Source organism: Corapipo altera, unplaced genomic scaffold, assembly GCF_003945725.1.
Source record: "Corapipo altera isolate COAL_440 unplaced genomic scaffold, ASM394572v1 65, whole genome shotgun sequence".
Classification (NCBI taxonomy): domain Eukaryota; kingdom Metazoa; phylum Chordata; class Aves; order Passeriformes; family Pipridae; genus Corapipo; species Corapipo altera.
The window spans coordinates 8,154,567-8,181,379 of record NW_020884891.1 but is presented as its reverse complement, the minus strand read 5'-3'; the positions used below and the strand labels follow the sequence as shown (position 1 = coordinate 8,181,379).

General features: G+C 39.0%; 1 protein-coding gene across 1 annotated transcript; it reads left to right on the top strand.

Moving 5' to 3' along the window:
* Positions 1 to 1,210: 1,210 nt before the first annotated feature.
* On the top strand, positions 1,211 to 26,374 carry CUL4B (cullin 4B). The gene is made up of 20 exons (XM_027645292.1): positions 1,211 to 2,370; positions 5,035 to 5,150; positions 9,718 to 9,821; positions 10,731 to 10,800; positions 11,187 to 11,260; positions 12,236 to 12,398; positions 12,499 to 12,588; positions 12,875 to 12,957; positions 13,993 to 14,060; positions 15,168 to 15,286; positions 16,054 to 16,246; positions 17,322 to 17,426; positions 17,731 to 17,841; positions 18,585 to 18,670; positions 19,204 to 19,311; positions 19,563 to 19,676; positions 20,635 to 20,740; positions 20,816 to 20,988; positions 21,532 to 21,684; positions 22,793 to 26,374. The coding sequence occupies exons 1-20, from the start codon at positions 1,839 to 1,841 to the stop codon at positions 22,886 to 22,888; spliced, it is 2,664 nt and encodes an 887-aa protein (XP_027501093.1). The 5' UTR covers positions 1,211 to 1,838; the 3' UTR covers positions 22,889 to 26,374.
* The last annotated feature ends 439 nt before the right edge of the window (positions 26,375 to 26,813 follow it).

Genomic DNA, 26,813 nt, shown 5'->3' with positions numbered 1-26,813 from the left:
CATGACAGTTACTGCAAACAAAGGAAAATTTTACAGCACAGTCACGTAAGTTTTATTTACTTAGCAAACCTGTTTATTTCTGTTACATCTGACTTGGAATGTAAGGTATTAGCCTTGGGAACCCACAAACTGTTCTAAAGCCAGTCAAAAACAGACTTAAGCTTTGTTTTGCTGATGTATTTTTTTTTAATCTGGAAAAAGCACTTTTCTACACATCACTAGCATTACATTCCAGGCCTCAGGAGTTGTCTGACGGTGACTCAGTAACAAAACATGCTCCAGAAGAACCTCAGTAACATCACATTCCTATCTCTCTGCGCCACAGTTTCTGTCAAGACAAGTTAGCATATCTTTCCCTATCAAACACAGAAGTGCCACCAGCCTTCCCCCGAGGAGCTCTGCTGTCAGGCAGGCAGGTGTGTGCTCTCTGCTGAAATCCTTGGAGAACCTCCTGGAACAAAAAACCTCATCCCCTGGTTTGTTACTCTTTCCACAGCCGTTTCTCAACAGCGTTTGAATCATAACAACGTTCCCGGGGAGTTCACAGCCCTCTTTGGTAACAGATCCACCAGTATCAAAAAAACCAGACTCCGAAGGGCCACGACTTCTGTATTTGCTTCCAAAAGTTTAAAAACAAAAAAAAAACAAAAAAAAACCACAACCACCAGGCTGTAAACCCTGGATGCAAGTCCGTATGTATTTAAGTCATACGAAAAAGCTGATGCTAAATGATTGTTTGTAAATACGTGTAAGAAAAACCATTTCCATAACAGGCCGAGGCCTTGGCCGCAGGCTCCGGGGCCGGGCTCCAGCGAACCCCGCCGTGCACCGCAGCGACCGCAGCCGGAACCCGCGGGGGGACGGGCCGGGTGAGGGCCCGGGAGCCGCCCCGGCCGAGGGCAGGGCTAGGCAGGGCAGGGCGGGCCGGGACCCCGGTACGAAACCCCCCGACTCTGCAGTCCCACCACACAGAACGAGCCCGCCAGCGCGGGGATAACGAGCCAGGATCAGTTCCGGCGGGTCCCAGGGTGGTGCCGAGGCGGTTCCCCGGTGCCGGGGCGGTCCCTGAGGCGGTTCCCCGGTGCCGGGGCGGTGCCGGGGCGGTCCCTGAGGCGGTTCCCCGGTGCCGGGGCGGTGCCGGGGCGGTGCCGGGGCGGTCCCTGAGGCGGTTCCCCGGTGCCGGGCCGCGCTTCCGTGCGCCGCGCCCCGTCATGCACGGCGGGCGGATGCGCCGCCATCTTTGCGCTCCCTCCGCCGTGCGGTGACAATAACAACCGGCCGGGCCGTCCCCCCTCAGCAGCGCGGGCACAGCCGGAGAGGGGGGAGCGGGGCCCGAGCGCAGCGGCCGCGGGGCAGAGCGGGAGGCGTGCGGGGCCCAGGGGCTGGAGCCGAGGCGAGAGGGAGCCGCGCTCAGCCCGCCCCGCTGCTGCTCGGCGGAGACGAGGCGGCCGGAGCAGGAGGGGAGCGCAAGGAGAAGCCGGGGGAGCGGGCGGCCGTGGGGCATTCCGCTGCCTGAGAGCAGAGCCCAGAGGAGCTGGTGGGGGGCGAGAGGCAGGAACGGAGGCGCTCCACTGAGGAAGGAGTGGAAGCAGGAAGGCAGAGGCAAACTACGAGAAGAAACAAAGTATTAAAGAAAAGGGGAAGAGGAGATAAAGTGATTGCTCCGACAAAGAAGAACGAGAAGGAGAGGGAATACGGAAGGACTCCACTGATGAGAGAGAGGAGTTGAAAGACCCCCCCACGAGAGACAGCAAACAGAGACTGACTCTAAAACTCTCCCTCTCTTTGTCACACCACAAGGATTTGATGCCCCTCAGCCTGTTCACTTCTGTGTGTTCATGTTTCCCACAGGTTTCTCTTCCCCCAACCCCCCAGCTGCAGCCCAGGAGGTCAGACCTGCCACTGATGGTAACACCAGCAGCAGCTCCTCCTGCAAGAAGAGAAAGTTGAATAACAGCAGCAACAGCAATTCCGAAAAAGAAGAATTTGATTCCATTTCCTCCTGCACCTCTTCTCCTTCCAAAAACACCTCCTCGTCATCCTCCTCCGTCATCACCACCTCCTCGTGCTCCTCCTCAGGGGTTGCTTCCTCCAACCATCACCTCCAGAAGAAGCTGCGCTTTGAGGACTCCGTGGATTTTATTGGACTCGATGTGAAGATGGCTGAAGAGTCTTCTTCCTCCTCCTCTCCTGCTGCCTCTTCCCAGCAGCAGCACCAACAGCAGCTCAAAAATAAAAGCCTTTTAATTTCATCAGTGGCTGTGGGGCACCATGCAAATGGCCTGACCAAAGCTGCCTCCTCTACTGTTTCCAGTTTCGCCAACAGTAAACCTGGCTCTGCTAAGAAATTAGTGATCAAGAACTTTAAAGGTAACAGGCCATAATTTGTCACAACTTAGGGGGAGCTGACACTCGACTTCATGTTTTGTTTTCAGCCTGAAAACCGGTTCCTTTCAATTAGCCCCAGGTTTTACGGGAAAGGCTTTTCTGTGGCGAACATTTCTTTACTTATGTAAAGGAGAATAATGTTTTCTGATGTGTGCTTGCCCAGTCATGTACACATCCTGAGCTACACTTTGCTGCTTGGAATTATTTTTCAGGCTCCTTTCGCTCCTGTCGGTCGAGAAGGCCTTAACTTGTATGTTAGATGAAAGGTTTTACTACCTAAGTGTGTAAATTGCCTTTGTTCAAACTTCTAACATTTGGTACCTCTTTGCTAGTAATCCTGATTCAGGGCTTAGTGTTTATTTTAACCTAGTTTATGATAAGTCTTTGCACAGATCGTGGGTTTTTTTTAAATTGGCCTTGAATCTACACGTCTTGCCTCTGTCAGTGTTGTCTGTTTATAGGTTAATCTGCCTGTGCTTAGTTTTAAATGTTGAAACTAAGGTGATTATCAGGCTCTTATGGCGGATTTCCTTTCTGGTTTTCCCAGTTGCCTTTAAAGTAGGTAGTTCAGGTTTTTACTGAGTGTTTTCCTTGTAATATCCTCACTGTAACTTATAATTGTAGTTTCTTTTCTCTGTCTTAACTTACTCTTATTTTACAAGTTTATTTTATAAATTCTCTCACAAGATGTGTTTGAGATTCTCTAGTATTGTTACTAGAGACCAGCTGAAGCAGAGAAGTGAAACTTTTCTGCTATGATGCAGCTTCCTTTTCTAGTAAACAAAAATACAAATAGGTGTAGGCAGAAAGCTAAAATGCTGTCATTTTTTCCCTATAAAGATGAGGAAATCATGGAGTTTTCTTACTTCCTGCCTCTTGCTGCCTTCCAGAACAGTCCAATAGCTTGCTTTCTTGAGTTGTTTTTTCTTCCTCATGTGTTCGGGGTTGGGGAGGGGTAAAAGATATTACTGCCATTATAGCTGATTTCTAAATACACAGTTGGCACAAATGTTCAGTAGAGGTACTGCATTAGGTAAGCATTAGGATTATTTTACCCACTGTAATGTTTTACAGCAATTCACAATCCCAGTGAAACTTTAAGGTTCCAGTTCTCAGAAATGTTCTCCGCCCATCACAGCGGCATCATTTAATTTTATTATTTTAAAATATAGACTTATGATGCAGCACAGTGAGAAAGAAAACCACTCTTTGGTTGTTTGTACACCCCTATCTTTAGAAGAAGTTAACTTTTTGCATGTGAATTACCTGTTAAATGTCATGGATTGCATGGTGCTGTGATCATCATTGCTTATAAATTGATATTTGAATCACTTGCTTAGAAAGGACATCTCAGTAATGTGACAACTTTGCTTTTTATTTACTCTCAGATCCTAAACTGAATAATAATCTTAAGATTATTGTCTTTATCTTAGTGTGATAGCAATAACATCCTTTACAACTTAAATAACTTCCTAAAATCCATATCCCTGGTGTTCACTGCCGAGCAGTGTACTCAGGAGTTGCTACTGAAAATGGGCAAGTCTGTAGTCACTTGTCTCTCCGGGTCCTTACAATGCAGCTAATGTTGGGATATTGCCAATATTGTAGGGAAATCCTTGGGAGAGAACAAAAAAATTACTTCTCTCTGTTACTTTTTTCTCAGGAAATCATAAAGCTTTAAAATTTGTTTTTTACCTTTAGGTATGTAAAAGTCAACTATAATAGAGTATAAGCTCTGGGCCAGTTTCACCTGTTGATGGCATGGATGTACACGTGTCATCTTTCTCCCTAAATTTTCTTCTCTTTCCTTTGTCCATTTGGGAATGTGCATATTAGAACAAACATGGTCATACACACAGAATTTTGAAATAGTTCTCATATTGTGGGGATGTGACCTGGGGAATATCTGAGCCTGTTGCAAATGCTCTGGTCTTGCTGAAGGTGCTGCAGGGCAGGGGCATCTCTAGAGAAGAGGCAGAAAAAATAATGGAGGGGGTCAGATCTGTGAAGCTTGAGCTGTTTGAACATTAAAGGAGGCTTAACTCTAACAAATATCCACTGGCCAAACCCAAGAGAGACATAAATGGATTACTTTAAAATTGGAATGTTTTCCTTGGGACCATAAAGCCTGTATTATAATTACAGTGTTTCCCATGCATGTTTCTTGAGGATTTCTTTCCAACCGCTAATACAGAGTAGAATTAATGAGCAATACATTAAAAGATAAGATACACACAACTCTGTATCTTTTAATCCATCATTTTCACCTTTTATGTTCACTTTTTTTTTGGCTCTGCTGTCCTGGTAGTGAGAGCAATGAAGATGTAGACCGTTCTTGCTGGTTTTATCCCTTCTTGAGCTGCTCAGGAACAGCATTGTGATTTTTGTAACCACACCTACTGTTTTGGGCTGCAAGTGCTATGATGTGTATTTGAAAAGCAATGCTCGATTTCTACAGTGTGTTACTCTTTCCAATGTAAATAAGATACTGCTTTTACATGAATGCTTTCTTTTCATGTAAGTATAAATTCAAATCTAGAGCATCAACCCATACCTTTTCCCCTCAAAGCTACCTTCTTTTCATTTCTCTAAAAGGTGCTACTTTATCTAAACACTTGCTCAAACTTTATGTAATTTCTTTTAAAGATAAACCCAAATTGCCTGAAAACTACACAGATGAAACCTGGCAAAAACTGAAAGAAGCTGTAGAAGCTATCCAGAACAGTACTTCAATTAAGTACAATCTAGAAGAGCTCTACCAGGTAAGTGTGTTAAGTAAAAGGGATGGGGTAGGGCTTTTTGGGTCGTTCCAGGTTTTCTTTGCTTAAAACACTTTTGGTATGGTGGTAAGAATATGACATTTTGCTTGATAGCTGCTTTTGTCATTGAAAACTTGTCACCAAATAGTTTTTCTATTTTAAAATCGTGAGTAAAAATTTCACAAGACCTAACATTGAACTCACAATTTTTCTTTTTTTTACTTGCCACAACATAATCTAAGGTATGGTTTCTCTTGCAACAGTTGACAATAATTAAATAAGGCAAGGATCTGTATTCCATTTTCTGTTTTGGGGATATGGTGTTTATCTGCTAAAGGAAAAATGCGAAATCCTAAAACATTGCTGTTTAGGTAAGAAAAAGATGATTTATATTAAAATATAATTTTTGAAGACAGTATCTGTCCATGATCAAGTATCAGAGATCATTTAAAAACTGAAACTTTTTATTGACTTCTTGTATGCAAATAGAATACCATTTTTTCTCCAGGAATTGTGTTGTTTTTATTTGATTGCTGCAATGCCAAAAAATGACAATCTGTCTGTTCTAACAGCTGAGAACCAGAAATTTATTCTCATCAGCAGCTCTGATTGTTTTGGCTTAAATATTTTAGGAAGTGATCAGACTTGAAGGGCATTTCCTGATTCTTTTTTTATAAACTCCACTTCTGCTTTTTCAGCTGAAGGTGTTGGGGAGGTTTCCCCCCCTCACCTTTTCCCTACAGACGTCACAGTGTTGCGGTTTTAGCGGCTTGGCAACGGTGCTGCCCTGGCTGGGTATTAAGAACCACTTGAACTTTTTACTCTACTTTTAAAGCCTTTTTTTACCTGGTTAGCTGTTTGATTTGTTCCTCTGTGTGTATACAACCTTCTCACCATCTCTTTTTAGTGTCTCTTCTTCCCCCCTGCCCTCCCCTTTTCAGTACAAGTTGCATTTCTGTGTGGGGAAAAGATCCGGTTTGCACAAGGTTTGGGGACGGGTTTAAGGAAGAATAAATTGCCATTCCTCGTGGCACACAGTTCCTCAGTGCAATGCATTCTTAGCTCACTACAGTCATTTATCATCATCATGCCTAAGCTTCATGAATGAAGATTTGACTCAGTAATTTATAATGCTCCATGAATTAACTAAAAATAGTGGGGTTTAACTGAATAATATATAGTATTGTTATCTTTGTAAAACTCTATAAAATTAATAACAAATTACAACCAACTGTACTGACTGGTACTGTAAATTACTCTAGACTAAATAACTGTGCAAATAACTGTTAAATGCTTGAAGGATATCCAAAATTTTTTTTAAAATACAAAGTTCTCTTGGAATCCTTGCTTCTGTTTCACAGTTATTACTTAAGTTTCTGCTCACTCTTACCACAGGCTTAATTTATTGTTGCTTGTGGTCAGAAAACAAAAGATAAGCTCTTTTGTTTTAAATCTCAATGATTCAACATTGTAATAACTTAGATACTTCTCAGTGAAATAGAGTGCAATGAAGTATGAAATTTTTCTCTTTTTACATAAATCTAAAAATAAGTGTCTTGATTTAAAAATAGTAATAGGAACCACTAGTGTTTTTAGATGCTAACTAAACTAATGCCATTTCTGAACAGCTGCTTGGTAAATGGATCTGATGCCAAATATGCCTTGGCAGACACCATTATCCCAGCACAGAGGGGAATTGCAAAAGAGTGCAAAAGTTCTGCTGCACACCTCAAAAGAAGATACTTCTTTTTTTAATGGAGTTAAACTTCTTGAGTTTGGTTTAACTCTTGTCTGTGTTGGAAAATCCCACTGGGCAAACATTTTGAAGCTTTATCTCTTTGCAAGACCCAAGTTTTGTACTTTGTTCCTCCTCAGCAAGAGAAATTGTACACATCTTTGAGATGCTGAAGTGCTACAGAATTGAAGGGTTCTTGCATAGAATAATTTTCCTTAGATTAGTACCTGAAAGTAGAAATCTAGATATTTGGTACCAGATCCACACTTAATTTTTTTTTTTTTTAAGCAATCAGAGTTAAATACTTGAGGAAAGTTCTGATTTTCTCTCATCAGAGCTGTGTTCACTTCTTTTTCCTACTTTTCCTCAGCACACAAACCCAGGTGTTGATGCTGCAGTGAACAAACTAAAACAATAAACTCCAAACCAAAAGCCCAACTACCTCTATGCTACACAAAGGAAATATGACAGTTCTTCAGATTTTCTGACCATCTTCAGGGCACAGGTTCCCCAATCAGAAACACTTTTTCCACTAATTCAGAACAGGGTAATTTTTTGAACTAGAGCCCCTGAAGTTGTTGGGAATTCTTGATGCATTACAATTACTGTTGTGCAACACCAGTAATTTGCAAAGCATAATATTGCAGTAGTGATGTTATGCTTCACAAAGCAAATGTTAATAAAAGATTTGGTATTTGTCTGCTTAGAAAGTTTAATCTCTTGAAAATAAAAAGCCAATTGAGCAAAATTCACAAATTAAAATTAAAACATTTCAGTGGATGTTATCAACAAAGGTGCAGAAGTTTTGCACTTGATGTTCAAACAATCCTAACAGATGTATTTAACACTTTGGAATTTATATGAACACTCCATAAAAGTAGTTGTATATTAATACATGTTAATTTATTTCACTAAAGGTTAATCACATGCATTTGTCCATCTACAGTGCAGAGGCTAATTCTTTTAAGAATTTAGAGCAGCATGGTTAAGAAGTACTTGTTTGGTAGTCAGCAGTTATGACAGTGTTGGTAGCTGAGATGAGCTGACCAGAGGCCCAGGAAAGGGGCCACTGGTGTCCTGGGCTAGTGGGTCAAAGCCAGACTAACGCTGGTTCCACAGGTGACAGGCAAGTTCCATCCAAAACATTTGCCTTCCCAGCTCTCTGTTGGCTCCTCCAAAGTAAGTGGAAGAAATTAAGAAACCCAGGAAGTTTGTACTTGCTGAAGGTCTAATCAGGCTTTTAGTGCTCAGTGTTTTCCACACCTTTGTTCTTTTAAATCGAAGTATCCAGTTATTTCCTGCCTGAACCTGGGGGTACAGTGGTGGAATAGAGCTGAGCAGAGCCCATAACCTGCTCTGAACAGTGAACTATAGGTTATATTTTCTTATCACATCTTTATATTTGTTTGGCCTTAAATGTTAAGGCTGAGAGTTAAACTTGTTGCTGTTTCCAAATATTAATATTGTATACTTGGTTGATAATTCCAGCTTTCCTTATAATTGTCATTCAGACCTGGTTTAGTCTTAATTGGCATACTCACTCTCTTGCTGTACCTGTAAAATTCTGACAGTAAACTCATGCAGGTTTGGGGTTTTTTTGCTGTTATCATTGTGTGGGATGGTTTCGTTGTGGGGTTTTGGTTTTTATGGAAGTTTGTTTTTGTGGTTTTGGTTTGTTGGGGTTTTCTTTAATCCTGGAGCCAGTATTGGATGTAGTGCACTTGCACTCATCAATAATTGCCATTGATATCCAGGAGAAATCGAGGAACTCCTTGTTTGGCTGTTTTGGTTGTGGCTGTGCTTTTATTGGTGACTGTCTGGACTGTTGGGAAGGGTTGTGGGGGGTTTGAGTGTAATGGAGTAGATCTACTCTGTGTGCTTCTGAGCTGTGGTCCCTGCACAGTTGCCTGCAGGTGCTGGGGAACAAACTTGATCTTCCAGTCCTTTGTTTGTTTTGTTTTCCCCTAGGAGTTGGTGGTACTGGCAACTGAAGTCTTTTCCAATAAATAAATAATAGCAAGAAGTGTTAGTTGAAAATCATATATATCTCTCCTCTAGCTTCTACAGGTGTTTTACAGAATAATCATATGTTGTCTGTCACTGATCTGCAAAGAGTGAAAGTTGCACAGTTGCTTTCCAAATCTGGTCAATGGATATGAATTTTGGAAAAGTCTTGAGATACACTTATGCACTTAATGATTGTTTGCTTGATAGTCTCCAAGGCATGCCCACATTAAATTTCTTCTCTCTTGCTGTGAAGCACAGTGATAATTCTTCTAGTACTTGATCTAGAAATTGGGATTTGTCACTGTAAACATCTGGAATGTAGTCATGCTACTGATGTTCAAGTTATAACTGCACTTACTCAGGCATGGGGTTGGTGAATGGAGATTAATAAAATATGTATATGTATGTACTTTTGGGGATGAGGGAAGCTTAATCAAGGAAAGGACTGAAAGAGGAAATTAAACTAGCAGTGCTTTTCCTCTGCAGAGCACAGCAGTTAATAAAATTAAGACGTTAAGTGTCTGCTCTGAGGTATGAAGCCCAGCAAGCTGCTGGAACTTATTAAACTCACATCCTTGTTCTTAGAGCTGCCAGTCCTGCAGTTCCATGTGAGATACCTGTACTCGAGCTGTAGATGATAATCTGTGGGCTGTTCAGAACCTGCCTTTGTCTCCTGTTACCTGCACAGTGCCATGTCTCTCTCTGGTGTTTTGCATGTTAAAAGCTGTGAGAACCAGGAGAATTCCACGGTTGTTTGGGCCCTCTCCTTGTAAAATCACATACAAAAATATAAACAGATTTCTTAGTATCTGTTTCTCTTTACTTCAGGCTGTTGAAAATCTCTGCTCCTACAAGATTTCTGCAAATTTGTACAAACAACTGAGACAGATCTGTGAAGACCACATTAAAGCACAAATTCACCAATTCAGAGAATATCCTTTTTTCGTTGTTGACAAGCCAAAATGATTTTACCTGCAAGTGATGGATTTCTTTGACTAGTTCATAACATTAGGCCACGGTAATCTGAATTCCTGGTTTTTGCACAAGTGTTTTTGTTTTCATTTTTTTTGTGGGACATCAGAGAACACAACTCATTCTTTTATGTCTGTAACCCTTTGAAAAGTTTGCGAGAAAGTTTCATTGGTATTTATGAAACACTTTGACATCTTACAAAAGCTCATGTTAGACTTGCAGCAAGGCTTAAAAAGGCTGTATTGGCTGTATCACATCAGGCTTTTTTATACTGAACTTGCCATGGTTAGATAAACAGAAGTGTCTTCCAACAAGTAATTGTTGTTTTCTTTTTGGAAAATACTCGTGGTCTGGCAGCACAGATCAGATTCTGAGATCAAAATGTTTTACTTTCAAAAGTTTGGAGTTGCATCAGATCGAGATCCTGTTAAGCAGATATTAATTAGTACCAGAACTGTGCAGTGAGCTGAATAAAAGATAAACTTCAAGGGCAAAATTTATCTCTTAGCATGAGCTGAAATTATAGTGTCTGTGTAGTGATGGGCTCTTACACGTGTTTGTGATTGTTGGTTTCTGAGGTGTGGGGGTGTGGATGTGTCTTCTGCTCCACAGGGATGGGAGATGAAACAAAACATTGAGAAGTGTTGAGATACTTTTTTTTAAATTTGTTCAGATAATTTTGATTTCTGACTATTAACACAAGGACCCTCATTAAAAATAAACACGTTACAAGAAGTTAACTGGTTCTTTCTGGGAGTAGGTGAGTTTGTTGTGCTCTCTGTTAAGTGCCTTTAAAAAGTATGATAAGATTGGTTCGTTTCATTGCTAGCACTACCTATTAATTATGATTTTCTTAATGATTTCTTCATGGATTCATTGGATAGTGTCCTTTTCCTAAAGAAAATAGACAAATGTTGGCAAGATCACTGCAGACAAATGGTAAGTTTTTTATCTTTTTAAGGAAAACTGGTTGCCTTGCAGCGTGTGTTTTGCTTAACTTTGTTCCTTTTCAAACTTCTGAAATATCTTCTGCCTGGAGTATGTGCAGACACACACACCCCCAGCTCCTCACTGTCACTTTTATGCAAACCTTTCTCTTTTATACCTATTTTTCAAGGAGCTGTTTTGTTATACAGAAACATGCGAAGTGTCACATTGATCATCATGCTGGGATTGGCACAAGATGTTAAATAAATAGCAGTGTCTAGGAAAGCACTTAGACACTTCCCATCGATGGGAATTTTGTTGTTGTTGAGCATAATTTGTGTTACTCTTTAGTTTCAAGAGTAAAATGATTGTGGCTGTTTTATTCCTTCTCGTGACAGATTATGATTAGAAGTATCTTTTTGTTCTTGGATCGAACTTATGTACTTCAGAATTCCATGCTGCCATCTATTTGGTAAGGGCACAAAGAATAAAATTATTTGGGGGTACATTTAAACTTGCTTATATCTTCTTGATTTTCAGGTTGTTTTGTGGGTTTTTTATTTAAACCTTGTAGTGACCTGTAAATTACATGATAAATGCATATGTCCTTGTTGCAAAGGGAGATGTTTAATTTATTTGCCATGAATTACAGTGTTGTTCTAGAATAGCTGTGCTGCTAAATCTCAGTGAAGTAGGTATCAAGCCTCCAGTTTGCACAGTTAAAGGAGGGAGTCTTGTCAACAACCAAAGTGCAAGGGCTTGGTGTGCCCAGTTACTGACTTTAGCATATACACTATTCCGAGTTCTGTAAGTATTTTTGAAGGAAAAAGTTACTTAAATTAAAAGCAAGTTGCTCTCTTTTGGACTTCAACTTCTGCCCCCCCATATTATTAGTAATTAGTCTATGCCCTACCATGCCTTTGGCACCACCTGAATTCCTTTGCCAGAGATTGGAGGCCTGACTTTTCCTAAAAGTGTCCAGACCTATGGTTTCAAATTCATGGAAGGTTTTAACTGTCTTTCATGTCACTGAGTTCTTCTAAGCCCTGCCTAAGAATTAGAGATTGGCAAGTGATGGACAAAAAGGAATGTTGTCCAGAAACTTAACCAATGAATTTGAACCCAGGGTGACATTATGATTTTCTCGTGAAGGCTGCTGTTCCAACATCTTGTCAACCAGCTGAAAAATAAAGATGCTGCAAAAACTGTGTGGTTATTTGGGAAAAAAATATCTGCATTGGTCTTTCAAACCTGTAGCTTACTGTTCATGCTTTGTCATGGTTTATTGTAGTGTTCATGTGTTTGTTCATCTGGAGTGATTTGGGGGCAGAGAAATGAGCAGTGCTAGTATTGGCCTCTTTATTTGATCTAGATCAAGTTTTAACAATAGAGATATCTGAGGCTTATTCTTATGCAATTTATTGAGCAGTCTTTGTTGTGTCTTTAGGGATATGGGGCTAGAATTGTTCAGAACTCATATAATCAGTGATCAGAAGGTTCAGAACAAAACTATTGATGGCATTCTTCTGCTGATTGAGAGGGAAAGAAATGGGGAGGCTATCGATAGGAGTTTGCTGCGGAGCCTTCTGAGCATGCTTTCTGACTTGCAGGTGAGTAAACCTGCTTCACCTCTAAACCAATAAATAGCTCAAATCCTTATTTAGTGCTCAGTAAGCTTTACCCTGCATTGCTGTTGTGTTGTTTCCCCAGATTTATCAGGACTCCTTCGAACATCGATTCTTGGAAGAGACAAACCGCCTGTATGCAGCAGAGGGACAGAGGCTTATGCAGGAACGAGAGGTATTTTGAATGTTTAACAGTATTTGTTGTGCCTAATGACAAAGCATGTGTCAGGGAGTGGAACTTTGCCTCTGCCTTACCCAGTGTGCAAGGCAGTAATAATGTGACCTTTGTTTTGTAGTACTCTGAAAAAAGAAATGCACATACAATTGCCTTCAGTCACAGTGCTAATGATTTCTGCTTAAAGCTGGAGCTGCTGCTGTGTTAGACCAGTACTGTCTCTCTTTTTCCCTTCTTGGTGGTTCTGGGTTTTTTTTAAACATACAAAACTACTCTGGCATTTCAGGTTCCAGAATATCTTCACCATGTCAACAAGCGCTTGGAAGAAGAAGCAGACAGAATAATCACTTATTTAGATCAGAGCACACAGTAAGTACTGTCTCTGCCTGGTGGTATTACCTGTTTGGCTCCTCTTCTGATGAGGCCATTTAAATAGCTACAGTTTATTTCAGTTATTGACTGTCTATCAAATGCTTTTCACTTTACAGTGAAGCACTGTCTTGGCTCACACAGCTAAGAGCTTTTTCTTCTAAGTCAGTGATTATTTTTACATAAAGGTTGGGTATTTGGTTGGAGAAAAATAGGCTACCATTCACAGTCCAAATGTCTCTTTCTTGCTGAAATGCAATTAATCAACTGGTGTCCTACCTGAAAAAGATAGGACCCAGGACAGAGAATTCTCAAACTAAGGGCTCTGAATATTTTCATTAAAATATTTGTATATTCTTTATGGAGTCTGGGAAATTATCAAATAGTGTCACTCTTCAGTGTTTTGTTCTTAGAGGCAGGATTTCTTCACACACAGTCAAGTGGAGTCATGACTGGTAGGGCAGGAGAAATATTCTCCTACCATGAAGCCATAAAAAATGTAGGTCATTTATAAGATCTCTGAGAGGAAGGTATTTTATCAGTACCATCACATATTTTTATTTTCTTCCTCCTTCAGCTGTTAAAAACATTTCACTTGTTTAGTGGCTTCCTTCTTCCACACCATTATTAGTGGCCAATTCCCTATTTTGTTTTAATACCTCTTGACTTGAGGTGTGGTTTTTTTATCTCCTTGGTTTATCTCCCAAGACATCAATCTCCTCCCATAAAACAGGAGTAGGTATATTATTTGACAAACTTTTGCCCAACTCCTTCCCTGATGGAATCATTGTCCAGCTGCCTACAGATCATGTACAACAGACTTACTGTGTGAATTAAAATCATCAGTCAGCAAACAGAAAAAGATTGCTTAGTGGGGAGGGAAAAGGATAAATATGTGTATAACCATTTTGGGTCCTTAGCCACATATAATTAGAGCACTCCTAATGAAAATGTAGTCAACATAATCTCAAAACAAGGTTTAAAAGTGTTAATAATGGGAAAAGGAAAAGTAATTCTAATCATTTTTTTCTGTAGGAAGCCACTAATTGCTACTGTAGAAAAACAACTTCTAGGTGAACATTTAACAGCCATTCTTCAGAAAGGTAATATTTCTTCTTTATAGAAATGTTTTGAATTACTGCTTCAGGGCTTTCAATTCCTGTGCTGAAAGAGAAAGTGGCAGTTTGAGGTGTTGGGGGAGGACACAAGTTCCATCACTCTTTAACACCCTTTGCTCCTCAGTTCACAAAATAGCACTGACCATTTTGCAGGAGGGCAAGTCCCATTCTCCTTGTTGGAGGTAAAGAGATGCTGTGCTGTCTTCTGATACACAGCAAAGAGAAAGGACAACTAGAACAGGGGACTCGAGTTCAGTCTGTTAAATAGCATTTCAAAGACTTGGAGGTAAAGAAAAGAGTAACCTTCAAATAATGGCTGTAACAGAAAGGAGAAATACTGAGTACTCCTAACAAAAAGCAGCTTGTTTTAGAAATGTAGCATAATTTGAGCAGTGGAATACGTTGCCTCAGTTCTGCAATAACCTCTGTGGAGTCAAGTGACCCTCTGTTGATCTGAGAATCAAGAAATAGAAATGGGTGCAGTGAGAGTTGAATAATAAAATGGCCAAGTCCTTAGTAGCTGGATTCTGGATGAAACAAGTATGTGAGCATCTTCCTGCACATCTCTAACAAACTCTTCACTGAGAGGAGTATCAAGTTTGCAATATTTACCCATCTTCTTTCTTAGAACCTTACTGTGATGCATCAGGCCTTCTCCTCCAGAAAGTTAAAATGTGAATGGTGAAGATTCTCCTCCAAGCTGCTTGCCTTCAAACATTAACATTGATTTTACAGCTGGAGTTGAGACTCAGAGCTGCCTTGCCAAGGAACTTTTCCTCCAGATCAGTACAGTGTAAACTTTTCAAATCTTTAGAGAATAGTAAAGCAGATGTAAGCAAAGGTTTTGTGATAAGGATGTTATGTAAAGTACATGTAGCCCAAGATATCCACTGTAATAACAAATTTTTAAGGTTTGAGCTGGTTCAGGCAGCCATTCTGTGTTTTGCTGTTAAATTAGGTAGCTTAAAACACCCCCAGTAATTGTTTGACAAAAAATATTAGTTTTGAAGAGGTCTCTCACTGTAACAATAAACTGTGCTTTCTTTGGGTTACACTGGTTTTAATTTCCTACTGAAACTCTTGCATTCACAGGTTTAAACCACCTTCTTGATGAGAACCGAATTCAAGACCTGTCTCTTCTGTATCAGTTGTTCAGTCGTGTAAGAGGTGGAGTACAGGTTCTCTTGCAGCACTGGATCGAGTACATAAAGGTACTGTTGCTAGAGCTCTGGAACAGATACCACTACTGCATCAGTGGGGTTTATACACAGATACTTGAGTCATCTCTATAAACTATTGCATTTTTCAAAAAATTGTACGTTCTTGCTTATAAACATGTGTTTAATAGACAGCTTTTAAAACATCCTGGGAAAGGTACAGTAACTGTTCTGGCCCTGTCAAAGAAAATACTGAACATCGAGTTGAATTATTGAACTCCAGATAAGTTTGGAGTTCATAATCTTGCTTATTGTTAGGTTTGGGGGACAACTGTATTTCTCCAGTAGTTACTTTGGTAACGGCAGAATGTTTGTCTTCTTCCTGATCAAATTTCCTGTCAGAATGAGCAGTAGCTTAAGTTAAGAAGTTTGATCTTATTTCTCAGTGAAAATGTCATAGAAAGTATGGTTCTTGTAAAGGAAGGCTTTGGAATGTTAAATAAAATTGAGTTTAGTGGGAGCTTTACCTGTGTGAAACCTGAGGCTATAGATGATAAAGGGTGTGTTAATTTTGTCATGCTTAACTTCATTTTTTTAGACAAAAGTTCTGAATCCATTCACTTAGCAATTGGTTTTGAATCAATATTAAAAAATCTAGGAATGATTATATAGTAAATACTTCATAATACTATTTTGTTGTGTTAGTGGAATTAATATGAGTACTAGAAACAACACATTAAGAAGGTAACTTTAGGCTTTTACAAGTCTTGTCATTTAAATTAATTATTCAGGCTAATTGGAAGTTATGTTTTATTTTGCAGGCGTTTGGTAGCACCATAGTAATTAATCCAGAAAAAGACAAAACCATGGTCCAAGAACTTCTTGATTTTAAAGACAAAGTTGACCATATTATTGATGTTTGCTTTCTGAAGAATGAGAAGTTTGTAAATGCCATGAAAGAAGCCTTTGAAACATTCATTAACAAAAGACCAAATAAGCCAGCTGAACTCATAGGTATTTTTCTTCAGTTTCTTCCATGTGAGAATTTGGGTGTGGAGTTGCTGATGCAGCTTGCAGATGGGATATGCTGGAACTGTGTGTCAATCCATGCACAGTGCATGTCAGACTGGGGCTTTCCTGTGCTGCCTGATGCAAGGGAATTGTTTGAGAGGGTAGCATTAAATATCAATAACTCTGTTTATCAGTTCACTGGCTAGGCTGTAGAAAAGTCCAGGGCATCAGAACTTGGGCATTCCAACCATTGGCTGCTGTCCAGGTGTGACAATAGTGCTAATGTGATTTTTTTTCAGCAGCTTACATAACTGTGCCACCAGCACACGTGCACAGAGCTGTTCGGGGCTCTGCAGATATCTGGGGCTTAATATGTGACAGTGAGGAGAGCTGAGGATGCCCTGGAGCTCCCACAGTGTGGGGACAGTCTCTAGTTTGCAAAGAACCTTGTTTACAGATTTGTGCTCCATGCCTGGAACTCTGCACTTTTGAATTCCTTCATCTTCCCCACACAGTGATTAACACCTGCTTTGCAATTGGTTGTGCTGTTAGGTTTGTGGAGTGATGCTTTCTGCCCTCCCTTTTTTTACATTAATTCCCTAACTGTAATGTGCTTATCAGACCATTTGAAATTAAAAAAATTTTAAAAAAACCCAGTAATCTGCTAGAGGAATTCAGCAGTATAGTCAACACATTTAAATAACTGGTTTACGTATTTTTCTTCTGATTCCTTTTGTTTTTATTATGTACATGTCAATCTGTAGCAACAGTGACTTTTTGCTTTGAGATCACAATATACACCAGGATTTTCCTACATGAGCACAAATGTTTTTAATGTTGTGTATGCTAGTAAAGTTAAAATGCAGTAATTCCTTATCTGAAAAAATATTGGCCCATAATGTTTTTTTATAACTTTATAGCCTCTATGAAAAGGTATCAAGTTTGTTGTGGTGAAACTGATAGAAGGTGATTTCAGGATCATTTACATTTTCAAGATTTCACAATATTAGATTTATAAAGTTTTGTTTTGTTATTATATTAAGCATATGCTAAACCCTTTATTCTTCAACACTTTTAGCTAAATATGTAGATTCAAAGCTTCGTGCAGGCAACAAAGAAGCTACTGATGAAGAACTTGAAAAAATGCTGGATAAAATTATGATCATATTTAGATTCATATATGGTAAGTATTGGGATTTTTTTCATGGGGATACTGTTGTTTAATCAGTGAGGTACTTGGAAATTATTTTTGCAGTCTGACTGCATTTACAGGTGTTCTTTCTCTGTGGATGTGGTTTGTTGGTGTAGTGCTGTTTAAATACTTTGCCTGTTAAAATGTCAGTAACAAGACCTGACTTAAAACCTGTTGAAATTTTCATGTGAAGGCCTTTTTTTCTTTACTGAGCTTTGAATTGGGCCTCTTGTAGGTAATGTTTGTTAAAAACCAGCAGTGATTTGTGATCACTTCCAAATCTTGTCTCTTACAGGAAAAGATGTCTTTGAGGCCTTTTATAAAAAAGATCTAGCAAAGAGACTATTAGTTGGGAAGAGTGCATCAGTGGATGCTGAAAAATCTATGCTTTCCAAACTCAAACATGGTAAATATCTATCAGCTTGCTTTCTTTTAAAAGTAGTTGTTTTAAGAGGCCTTCCAAGAGGTGCTGTTAGTGTTTCCCCTTTACATGAGGGCAAAAGCCTCCTGTGCAAGTCTTGAATGACTGGTGGGTTTTGAGGAGACTCATTTGCTTTCAGTTTTGTAGTTATAACATCAATAGCCAAAAAACAGGAGCTTGAAGTGTATCTTGGCCTGTGGGATAGAGTTGAGGTTCCCTGCTGAGTAAATCAGTGATGGGCTCAGAGAACTTAAGGATGACTTCCACTTGTTATTCACTCTGTATAAGGTCTGGAACACAAAGCTGCCAGCTAGTGGTCCTCTAGTCTGATCTTCATTGTTCCATTGGATGGAATCTTTGGGTGGTAAGAGTAAGACTTTTAGAGCTTGATCTTGCTCTACCATCAGGAGACAGTTTGGCAGGCAGCTGGTAGGGATTGGAATTGTCATCTGAATGACAGGCTGCCACCATAGTCCCAGGATGAACAGTCAGGTCCACGTGCAGAAAGGACTGGGTTAAAAATAGCTTCCACATTAAAACATTTTCCCCTTTCTTGTTTATAACCTTAATATGTGCCTTAATTAGAATCCTGGCTTTTATGTAAGAGCATCTGCTGAAATAGGTCATCTTGCTTAAAAGTGCATTCTGATATTTAGAACAACTACTCTGTGGCATTGAAAATAAACAAGGTTAATTTCTAAGATTTACTTTTTTTTTTTTTTTTATAGAATGTGGAGCTGCTTTCACCAGCAAACTTGAAGGAATGTTTAAAGATATGGAGCTTTCAAAAGACATAATGATACAATTCAAACAGGTACTGGGGGAAAGTCCAGGCTGTCTGTGCTTTTGAAAATTTTACTGAATTTGTTAAGGGTTTTCTTGAGTAACAGAGTTAAAAAAAACCTGGAAACTGCCTTCTTCAGACAAATAAACCAAGTAGCACCTGCGGCAATAAAAGATTTGTAAACTTAAAAAAACATTTTAACACCAGTTCTAAAACATTTTTAGCACCACTATGTTCTGATGCCTGACTTGGAAGTTTTTGCCCATTAGTTCTGGCAGTGTTTTGATTTCAAAGAAATTTTAACATTCTCTACTCCATTCACACATAATTAGGTAGATCTTCACATCAGTCTGCTAAAACACTGGTTTTGCTGTTTTCTTCCTGTGTTGAAGTGCCTTTAGAACTTGAGAAAAGTGCTTTTCTTAATTTTCTTGTATGTAACTTGCAGTTTATAGGTCCCTTTCTTCTCTGCTCTTGCAATGCCTGTTCTAACTTTTCAGTTCTACCTGAAATACGTTTAATAAACATGGCTTTATTTCCATGTGTTTTATTTCTCTCTGCAGTATATGCAAAATCAGAATGTCCCTGGCAACATTGAACTAACAGTGAATATTCTGACTATGGGTTATTGGCCAACCTACGTGCCTATGGAGGTCCATCTGCCCCCAGAGGTAATGAACACAGACAGGTTTTACAAGTATCAGCCTCTCAGAAATGCATCTTTGAAATCAACTGCAACTTGCTTTTAAATATGCATAGAGAAAGAAATGCAGAACTGTCTCTTTGTAAATGCAATTTGTTTTCTTGCAATTCCTGTCATCATTCTAAGCCTTGATTTAAGGCTTAATTGATTGTGGAGGAGGGAAGGATGCTTTTAAAGTAGAAACTGTGTTTTAGTGTTTTGGGGTTTTTCTTTCTTTAGATGGTAAAACTGCAGGAGATTTTCAAGACCTTTTATTTAGGAAAACACAGTGGTAGGAAACTTCAGTGGCAGTCAACACTAGGACACTGTGTGCTAAAAGCAGAATTTAAAGAGGTGAGTCTGTTGTTTCTCTTACTCTCCTTTGCTTTGTCAATTCCAAGGCTGGTTGTACCTTAGGGATATATCAGGAAGCTTTTTTGTGTTGTGATGGAAAACCTAGCATTGGTTTTGCAATTACTTTTAACCTCTTGCTATCATTTTCAGAGTTGGTAGTTTTATGAAGTAAAGTAGTAAGGTCAAAGAAGATGCACCCAATTTCTGTATTGGTGGGGAAAAAAAGCCCAATTGGTTACTACTGGGGAAAATATTCAATGGGTTTAGCTCCAGATTAAAAATGGCACTAATTTTTATAGTGGGGAGAAAAAAAAGGGGCACTTCCTTAGGTGGCCTTACATCATCTGACAGCATCAAGCATCTTTTCTTTATTTCAGTAGTGAAAAACTTACTGTAAAGTTTTGGATTGTACAAGAACACAACTGTTTTTAAAAGTTATTCCCCTTCAGCATTTCTTCATGGACATGAAATCTTCTTATGAAATAGGAATGTTTACCAGTTCTGTTTTTCAGAAAAATGTTAATGCTAAGACAAATAATATCAAACTTGGTAGTTTCAAAGATTCTACAGTTCCTTATACTGTGTTTCTTAAACTAATGTTTGTGTTAGACTTTGACTTGAAGACCTTTCAAATTGTAATTTTAAGCATTCAGTGCTTTGAGATTTGTCTTGAGTAGGCTGATGCATATCTTGAGTGAATTTTGTCACAGGATAGATTAGTCCAGCCTTGTGACCTGTAGCTTGTGCTACATTTCATAGTAAACACAAGGTGACAAGTAACTTCTATTCTTTCATATTCTCAAATAAGTAATGTCCTTAAAGTGAAATAATTGACATGTAATAGTGACTTGTTCCTCATGCTTCCCTCATCTCCTCCCCTCCACCCTCTACCTTCCTCCCTCCCCCCAAAAAAAAAATAAACCAGCCTAGTGATGTCTGTTTATTTCTCTTGTGACAGGGTAAAAAAGAACTTCAGGTCTCCTTGTTCCAGACGCTGGTGCTGCTCATGTTTAATGAAGGAGAGGAGTTCAGTTTAGAGGAGATAAAGCAAGCCACTGGAATAGGTTGGTATTGAAAACAGCCAACTGCTTCCAAGTGTTCTTACTGAAAAAAACCTAAACAACTTGTTTCTGCTTTAGAGGATGGAGAGCTGAGAAGGACACTTCAATCTCTGGCTTGTGGCAAAGCCAGAGTACTGACTAAAAGCCCCAAAGGCAAAGATGTGGAAGATGGTGATAAATTCACATGTAATGATGATTTCAGACATAAGCTCTTCAGGATAAAAATCAACCAAATTCAGATGAAAGAAACGGTATATTTTTTTTAATCCTCTGGGGTTTAGATCCTTGGGTTAAGAACCTTGTTGCCTGCCCATTTCCAAGCTTTTTTCCTCTCGCTTGTGATGTACATGCTGATGTCTCTGTCAAAGTTACACGTGTAATTTGGATGACAGCACATACCTACCAGTGCTGATTTAAATGTGTGCTTCTATACTAAGACACCAGTGATGTCTCTAAATAAGGTTGTTCAAGAGAAGTTCCAATTAGGGAATGTTCTTTTCATCTTTTATCATTCCCTGGAGCTTTACTGAATATTTTGTTGAACATAGAAACAAGTTCACAGCGAATTTTCCCTGACAGCTATCCACTGTAAAATCTGTGCAAAGATTTTAACTCCTTGTACAAGTGGTTTTTCTAATAGACAGTCGGTCTTTATATTTGTAAAGGATTTGTGTCAGATATTTGACAACAGACACTTTACTGTCTTACACTGAGAACTGCCTTAAAGATACGAAGAAGAATTGTTTTGACAGTACCAGTGTTCTCATTAAAACTTTCCTAAATGGATCCTCCAGGTAGAGGAACAGGCAAGCACTACAGAGAGGGTGTTCCAGGACCGGCAGTACCAGATCGACGCCGCAATCGTTCGGATCATGAAGATGCGCAAGACACTGAGTCACAACCTGCTCGTGTCAGAGGTCTACAACCAGCTCAAATTCCCAGTCAAGGTGTGCTACTGATTTTTCTTCTAAAACTTTTTATATTCCCTGGGCTGCCCTCAGTTAAACAATGCTTCTGTCTAAAATATGCATCTCTTTAGTATTAGAAAGGGCAAATATTCGCTTTCAGGAATTTTTGAAGTGCCAGTTGCTAATAAAATCTACTTCCAAAGGCTTTCAGTGCTGGAGTTTGTCAGCAGTAAGGGTGCAGCTGGCTCTCCTTGTTACCTGCATTTAAAGTGTTCTGGCAAGGTATTCTTGGGCACAAGGGGAAAATGCTTCAGATCTCAAAACCAATTCTACATTACATTCTTAATTTGGTTGATACTTTTTAATAAATTAGTAACCAATAAATGTGGTTTTTCTAGACAGATTATACTATTTAATATCTAGGAATTAAAATAAAATCTTGGTGAATGTCTCAAAGCTGAAGAAGCCCACAGTTGCAATATATAATGACTAGCTTGTTGTGTACAAATGAAAATGGGTTTTCAGATAAACAGTGATGCATTGTTGGAGTTCAGATGTATGATGGAAATGTAAAATGAAAGGTTGTGCCATCTCATTCTGTTTTATTACTATGGTGAGTTCCTGCAGGTATTGCATAAGCTGCAGTTGGGCTTTGTAGGAGTATAACAGCTGATCTAAATGATTTTCCTCACTCTTTATCATGAGGGATTTTTATAAAGTCCTTCACCCAACAAAATCAGAGGGCACCCAAACTGTTGCAAAACTCATTTGCATCAAGAGGAATTGAAACTTGTACCGTCTTTTACCAGCTAAAAGTCAGAAATAGAAACGCTTTGGTATGTGATGCATGAACTGCAGTTCTTTAGAGTTCAGTTCAAACAGCAGTAAATATCTTTCCCTGCTGTAAAAAAAAAAAAATCTATGTTTAACTGCAGGTGACAAGTTAATTTTGTAACTTTCTCTTCCATCAGTTATACATTGCAGACTTTAGAAGCTCTGATACTTTTAGAGGATTTATTTTTTTTAAACTGTGATTTCTGTTTCCTCAGTCATCTTAAGCAGTATAGACATTTGGTTTAAGTGGAAAGAAAGAACCAAAAGGCATTGACAGCAAATTAATAATTCTGACATGTGCTTTATTTTGCAGCCTGCTGACCTTAAGAAGAGAATAGAATCCTTAATTGACAGGGACTACATGGAAAGAGATAAAGAAAACCCGAATCAGTACAACTATATTGCATAAACATATGTTGGCCTTTATTTTACTGCACACTTGGTGTCCTACACAGTTGCCAGTGGATAAACTAGCCTGTTGATCCCGTTAATTGACTTTTTATACTACCGATGATTGAATGAAAGCAGTGTAATGGAAAAGTATAGTAGAGTGGACTTCTTTCAGTGGTTAACATGCCCATTTAAAGAGTACTATTTACATTTTAAGAAGAATGCTGTTGAACTCTTTGCATGTTATTTAGTAAGATGTGCAGAAAGCTGAAAGAAAGTACCTGGTCTTTTGTGATTCCATTTGTCTCTGGGTCTGAAGAGGAGTCCCTTGATGTATGACAGATGTCTTTCACATCTTTAAATGGAAACAGAAGGTTAATTAATATAAGAAAATAGCCTTTAAAAATGCTTAAACTGCATGCAAACTTTTAATTTACTGTACAGAATGCATTTCAGTTATACATACCATTGGTTTGGTTGATGCCCACACTTGGATTTTTTTTTTCCCTTGAGGGAGGGGAAAATGGGAATAAGCCAAGCTATGCTTATTGCTGATCTAATGGAAAATATTCTTGGTCACAATTAAGACAAAATGTTACCAGTATAAAACAATGTATAAAGTTTGCGGTGTGGGCATATATACTGTATATACAAACACCATTCTTAAATAACTGCTACAACAAAACAAGTTCAGATTAGATTTATATGGCTTGCCTGTGAGACTTGGTGTTCACCTTGGGAATTTTAAGCATAAAACAGCCATAATGGAAGAAGTGACAGGTTTTACTAGTCATGGGTAGGAGGCCTTCACCTCTTGGCAGCAATACTCTAGAAAAGAGAATCTATTTACAGATATCTATGAAAAGCCACACTGTTATTGTGGTAAAGCTGTAAGAACAAAAATTGCAAATGGATTTTAATACTTGTTTTGCTTTGCAACATTCTAAACTTGAATTAACCTCAAGGTTTAGACAGGGCAGCTCTTCTAGGACTGCCCTGCTTTGGATTGCTTTAACTTAAAGCTTTAAGAACTCAGCCCTAGAGCCTAGCAGGCCTCCTAGAACCCAGAAGCCTACCTCTCATATAGAAAGTTAAGTATTGCTACAAGGCATCTAAAATATATTTTCTTAGATGACCAGAGAGCATTCTTTGCATCTTTATAAGACATGGGAGAGTAAGTCACTTGAATGTAGAGCTTTGTTTCAACAAAATACATTTTTTTTTTAATTGCTTATAGCAGCATGTGCCAGGAATATATGGGAAAAAAGTGTCAGCAGAAAAGGTAACTCCTCCACATAACTGTTCTTCCTTACCCAGCCAGGCTTTAGATCTACAATCAGCTGTGTTGCAGAGCACAATGAAAAACCTCATCCTCTTTCAGGCACTGATAGTCCTGGGGAATACCAGATATTTCCTGAAAGCCAGATGTTAGCTTTGTTTAATGGCAGTGTAACTTATCTCTCTATGACCTGCAACTTCTATCACTGTGATCCCACATTCAGGGTTGTGCATGTGTGTGAGTGTGTGTAGGTGTGTGTGTTTTCTATCTGACACATCCCATCCTTATTGCTTTTTTTATCTGCTGTTTAATTCCATACTTTCTCCAGCTGTGTTTTCTCTCAAGCTCTTTTTTATGCAGTCCTCAGCTGACAGATGAAGCGAATGTGGGTTTTTTCTCCTACTAAATTATTTGCAGTCCCCCTCAACTAACTGTCGTACAGCTCTTCGTGATCTGCAGAAAATTTACCTTGCCCCTTGACACTTATGCAGCATAACCACTGGTAGACATCCAGGACCACCCCTGCCTCTGTGAGAAAAATACTGACAGTAGAGTTATGTGGTAAGAAACTTGAAGACTGCTCCTGCAAATCTTCAAGTATGAGTTCAAATAGAGATCCACTGGGGAGGAATGAATGCCCCCCACCATAAAAATATCCCTTCTGTATTTTGCATTCAATGTTCCTTTTTCTTGTATGTGTTTTGTATCTTCAGCCAATAAAAGATTCCTTTTAAAGAGAATTGGGGAAGAAGCATAAGACTTAACTCTTTGGGACACAGGAGATGATGCACATCAGTATGGAACTGGTTCCATTCAGTCTGTTGTAGCATATAAATCTAACACCACTACATGTTTAAATACCCGTTCTGGTAAAACCCTCCCTCATTACACAAGTGTTGCATTCAGTCAAACTCCAAAGGTCTGTAGGTTTAGTTCGTTTTTATCCTGTCTTATTTCTGTAACTTAAATGACGAAAATACTATATAGAAAATATCCTCAGATCTGATCAGAACTCCACGAGCCGAGGCAGACCCTAAACACAATCGAGTTAAAGCAACCCAAAGAATGGACTTTGAGAACCCTGGCCAGGCCAGGAGAGGGGGTGAGCGAGGGGAGGGGAGAAGGCTTCTCCTTGTAGCTTCATGGGTTTTCCCCAAGAACTTGTTCATCTCTTCTGCTAAGGTCTCACTCATTCCTGGTTAATGACAAAGCTGCAGCCAAGATTTGTCGTCTAGCCGTACAACTCTGCAACTTCTTGCTGGGATCATGTGCCTGCCTATTGAGCCATATATATCTCTGTAAGAAAAAACTCCAGTGGGCTTGGACCACAACTCATCTGGCTAGAACACAGCTTGTCTGTTTGGCCACACATTTTTAATCCTGACTCTTGCATGCAGTTTATAGCACCTTGTTCATAAGAAATTGCAGTTTATTCTTAGAAATATATATTTTAGGTTTTTTAATCTTTATACCCATAAATGGACTATTTTTTTGTCTTGGCTGGTTTCAAAAGTGACCATTTTGTTTAAATGCTGTAATTGCAAATGTGTTGTAAACGTTGTTTTGTTCTATAGTTTACACAAAGGTGCCAAAGTAAATAGTTAATAAAAAAACAAACAAACCCTAGCAAATTGTTAAGTTGCTTTAGCTGTTCTTCATATTTTGGTCTCTGCTCTTTTTTTTTTTTTTTTTTTTGTCAGCCTTTCCTTTTTTCCTAGACATATCATTTGCCCTAATGCTTTCTTTTAAAAGAAAAAAAAGTGCATCTAAAAAAATGTTCAAATACCACTTTTTTTAGTGCTCTCATATAGTAGGGAGAATATTTTCTTTGAAACGTTACACTAATGTAAGAGTACAGCAGCATTCAAAAATGTAATATACTTTTTGTATAACAGTCTTCAGAGTGTGTCTGGAGTGGGGGGAAAAAACTAACCCTGTTACTTTTCAGAAGCCTCTTCCCTCAGCTACCAGAATATGAATTGTGCTTTTTCACTGCATCAAAAAGTTATAGTTTATGCAGACTTGCAAACAGGGCATGTATCACCGTTGCATCCTTTGATGCAAAAAGCAGCAAAACCTTTTTTATGTTTCATAAGTCTGATATGGGTACAGAGAGTCTTTCTTAAGTTGGTAAATAATGTAAATACATGTCCTTTCAGAGAGTGAGTCTGTTATCTAGGTATTTTGTGTCATTTAATAAATATTAAACAGTTTTGTGTTGATAAACCCTTGTGTGTAAAATGCCTTCTTACTCCCAAGTTCTGTATGTTGGGCTTACTAATGTTTATGGCTTCTTTAAATTCTTTAGCTTGTGCTTTGATAGCAAAATACTTGTTTGCTTCTTAAATAGTTCCTTATTCATTCAGTCATTAAAATCCCTTGAGTTTTCTAAGTGGCTTCCATTCCTGAATTTTTATTATTTGGGGTTTTTCACTAAGTCTTCTGTGGTTCTTGGAGAGGAAGGAAATAAGCATCCTCACCAACTCTGGATTAGAATGTGTAGCACTGTCAGAAATGGTACAAAAATACCAAAAGTGGTGGCTTGTTGCTCTTAGAGGAGGCTCCTCTCCTGCATGATTATTCCTTGTCTCCTGGTTACAGTTTATAATTTTTTAAATGGCTCTGATATGAGTATTGAAGTATAAAGGACAGGGCTTCCCAGGGA

Coding starts and splice junctions, on each gene's coding strand:
- CUL4B (XM_027645292.1), top strand. CDS start 1,839: ATGTTTCCCACAGGTTTCTCTTCCCCCAACCCCCCAGCTGCAGCCCAG. Junction 2,371..5,034: donor AGTGATCAAGAACTTTAAAG/GTAACAGGCCAT, acceptor TTTCTTTTAAAG/ATAAACCCAAATTGCCTGAA. Junction 20,989..21,531: donor AAATTCAGATGAAAGAAACG/GTATATTTTTTT, acceptor TGGATCCTCCAG/GTAGAGGAACAGGCAAGCAC.